General features: G+C 63.5%; 1 protein-coding gene across 1 annotated transcript; it reads right to left on the minus strand.

Annotated features, from left to right (window-relative positions):
* Positions 1-295: 295 nt before the first annotated feature.
* Positions 296-3147, minus strand: LOC120691812 (zinc finger protein ENHYDROUS-like). Its single transcript, XM_039975006.1, has 4 exons — positions 2797-3147; positions 2270-2666; positions 1915-2144; positions 296-1422 (listed from the first exon to the last, which is right to left on the minus strand). The coding sequence occupies exons 1-4, from the start codon at positions 2906-2908 to the stop codon at positions 536-538; spliced, it is 1626 nt and encodes a 541-aa protein (XP_039830940.1). The 5' UTR covers positions 2909-3147; the 3' UTR covers positions 296-535.
* Positions 3148-3432: the final 285 nt, after the last annotated feature.

A 3432-nucleotide genomic window follows, 5' to 3' on the forward strand; every position in this document is an offset into this window, starting at 1 on the left:
CCGACATGCATGTACCTGGCGCCACAGAGCCGGCATTGATACAGGGAGAGGAGGAACGGCGTCAGCCTGATGACACGGACGCTTAAAGACCATTCAGGGGAGCCAGCCTGAATGTTCATCATCGCCTGCTGCGGAATCGTGTCCCAGGCGGCACCAATTCCCATTTAATTTCGCGATCCACTTCTGCGTTGCCCCCACCCCACAGCGCCGCGATTAAATGCCGAGGAGGCAGCGATCAGCTAGACGACACGCGCATGGAAACAATCGGGAAGAGACAAGGGCGTGCGACAAGGGCGAGAGAAGAGCCGAGAGCAGAACAGAAAGAACTGAGACGAAGATGATCCTTTCAGCTAAAAAGAAACAAAAGAACAGCGAGAACAGACAGCGGGAGACTCTAGCTGCTAATCGAACCTGGCGTTTACTGTTTGTCTCCTCCGACGATCCTTCCTTCCTTTCCCCAAAATCACAGCGCTCGGGGCTGGGGTTCAGTGCTTGCACTACTTGCTAGCTAGGAGTAGCTAGCTTGCTAGTGGTGCTACAGGATGGGCGAGGTGCTCGGATTCCTCTCCCACGGCGTCGCCTGCGGGCCACGGCCGGCGACGAACGTCTCGGCGGCGCCGGCGCCGGTCCCAGCCATCCCGACAGCACCGCCGATTGGCAGCATGAACGTGGGGAGCCCTCTGCCTGCCGACGCGCCGGTCGGGCTCATCCCGAGCCCCAGGAAGTCCAGGGTAGCCGGCTTGCCGCCGAACAGCGACGACTGGCCCATCATGAGCTCCGGCAGGCACACCGGAGCGCCGGTGGAGTCGTACGGCAGGCTGAGGCCGAGCCCGGCCGACAGCATCGGCGCCGGCTCCTGCTCCAACCGCGGGGGCCATTGCTGCAGCGACGTCTCCGGGAGCGACACTTGCATGGCGTCGTGGTGGTGCTGCTGCCCGGATGACGAGGCCCCCGGCGAGGGCGAGGATGCGTCGAGACCCAGCCCGCGGAGGAACGAGGAGGTCGACGACGTGGCGCCCATCTGCGCGGCCTTCTGGAGCAACGCGGTGGCGGACATGTGCGGCGACGGGGAAGGCGGCGGCGGCGGTGCGAATTGTTGCCGGTCGGCGGCTACTGGTGCCGAGAAGATCGAGGACGACGCGTCCGTGGCGAGGCACAGTGATGGGGGCTTGCCAGGCATCGCGCGCTCCGGGCGCCCAACCCCGCCGCCGAGGTCCGGGAACTGCGGCGCTGGGGCCATCGACGACGGTGCGAACATGCCGCCGATCAGGCCCTGCGATGTCCCTGCGACGCTGCTGCTGCTGCTGCTGGCGCTGACATTCGCAGCGGTGACTGAATTATGCGAAAGCACCGGCACCGCCGCCGCCGGAGAGGGCGGCGGCGGCGCGAGCTGAGTGGGCTCAGGCGCCTTGGTCTCCGGCTCTGCATGCATTGCAACAAAGCATTAGCAAATCACGAGACCGGATTGGTTACTGTAAATTGTAAAGCGCTAAAAGCCCGAGCAATAAAGAGACCGATGCAGAAAGCAACGAGCGCCATGACGGGATCTTTTCCATGTGTTCGTGGGCACACTTTTTTATCATCTGATTCAATGTTCTGAGAAGTTCAGAAAAGCCGCGGTGGATGTCGTAATCAGAAGCACGTTTGCATGATCCCAGAAAGAAACCAAGAACAATCCATCCCCGCCGCCATCTCCCTCGTGTGAACTGTGAAGTCATGGCGGCAGCATGTGAAAATGGTGTGATCGAGTTCCGAGACGCGTGCAAGAATGCAGCGCTTCACCCTGGCTCTGGGGACATTCCAAACCCAAACATGCATTGAAGGTGTACTGCTTGCTACAAGGACTATCGAATTTGACCACAACAAGACAAGCACACAGCTAGGACTAGGAGATAAGCATAGAAGAGGACTGACCATTACGTTGCTCCGCACGGTGAGGAGCAGGCGGCGGCGGGGGCGGTTGCTGCCGCAGCTGCGCCGGCGCGGCAGGTACTGGCGCCTGAGTTGGCGGGGCAGCCGGCGGCGGACCGACGGCGGCCGCCGAGCCCCCGTCGTCGTCGGCGGGAGGCGCCTCCGCGCGCGCCTTGGCGCTCTCCTCGGCGAGCGCGTCGCAGAAGGCGCGGTGGGTGATGAAGCTGTCCCTCCTGCATCGGGCACACGGCGAACCACGAGTCAGTCAACGGAATTGGTGGGTGGAGGAGCAATTGATGAGGAGGAAGGGGGACCGGAGAGGGAGAGCAGATTGAGGAGGTGTGGCCGCCGGACGGACCTAGAGAAGAGGGTGCCGCAGTCGCAGCGGTACTCCCGGGAGCCGCAGGTCTTGACGTGCGCCTTCCAGTCCGACTGCACGGCGTACTTCTTGGAGCACTTGTCGCACTTCCACTTCTTCTCGCCGTGCTTCCGACAGAAGTGCTTCTTGATGCCGGTGAGGTCGCCGAGCGCGCGCGACGGGTCGTGGTGCACGCAGCTGGGCTCCGGGCAGACGTACACCCGCTTCCGGGCCTCCTTGCCGCTCCGCTGCCGCAGCTTCCAGGGGAGGTTGTGGCCCCGGCGGTGGAGCTGCAGGTTCTGGTCCCGCTGGAACCCCTTGTTGCAGATCTCGCACACGAACCGGTTCGTCGCCAGCAGCGTCTTGGGCGACAGCGCGATCACCTCCGCGTCAGGATCTGCACCACCACCACCGCCGCCGCCGCCATCAGCCACGGCACCGTCGCCATCGATCACGACAAAGAGCTAGACCCCCGGCGCGCACCACGGACTACTAGACGACTAAACAAAATAGAAAAGATCAATCACCTGGCATGCCGGGGAGGGCACGCTTCTTCTTGGCGGGCGGGCCGGGCGGCGGCAGCTGCGCGGCGCCGCCGGAAGACGACACGGCCGTCGTGGGCGTCGCCTCCACCTCCATACCGGAATCTTCACTCCCGCAGAAAGGTCCGTGGCCGAGAGGATCGCAGCGCGCTACCGGAGCCCACGAACCGAGCAGCCGCGAGTAAAAATCGCGGGGGCGACCGCGGCGGCAACCACCGGTCGTCGCCGGCTGGTTCGCTCCGCCTGGGTGCTTGTGAGGGAAGCAAACTAGGGACGGCGTCTGACGAGAGCGAGAGCGAGAGAGAGAAGGGGAAGACGGGGGATAAAGGAAGGGAAGCCAAGCCAAGAGAGAGCGGTGGCATTAAGTGGGGGAAGGTGAAGCTCACCGGGGCGGTGAGGTGAGGGGTGCCGTGTAGCGATCGCCGCCGTACATGTGGCCGCAGGCGGCGGACGGGATGAGCATCTCCGCTAGTGGAGTCAAGCGTGGCGCCCAGCCCGGCAGGCACCTTGTCGTGTAGCGCGGGGGCTAATATTCTTGGGGTTTTCCTGCGATTTTTCATTTTCGTTTTTGGAGCGAGGGTTGGGGGCGTGCACTGTTTGCAGGGAGTGATCGAGCGGCCG

This window comes from Panicum virgatum, chromosome 9N (assembly GCF_016808335.1).
Source record: "Panicum virgatum strain AP13 chromosome 9N, P.virgatum_v5, whole genome shotgun sequence".
NCBI classification, from domain to species: domain Eukaryota; kingdom Viridiplantae; phylum Streptophyta; class Magnoliopsida; order Poales; family Poaceae; genus Panicum; species Panicum virgatum.

Bases quoted from the DNA above. Each gene is read 5' to 3' on its own strand.
- LOC120691812 (XM_039975006.1), bottom strand. From the start codon at position 2,908: ATGGAGGTGGAGGCGACGCCCACGACGGCCGTGTCGTCTTCCGGCGGC. The intron at 2,667-2,796 runs GTGATTGATCTT...GTGGTGGTGCAG, and splicing joins TGCCCTCCCCGGCATGCCAG to ATCCTGACGCGGAGGTGATC. The intron at 1,423-1,914 runs GTCAGTCCTCTT...CAATGCATGCAG, and splicing joins CCGTGCGGAGCAACGTAATG to AGCCGGAGACCAAGGCGCCT.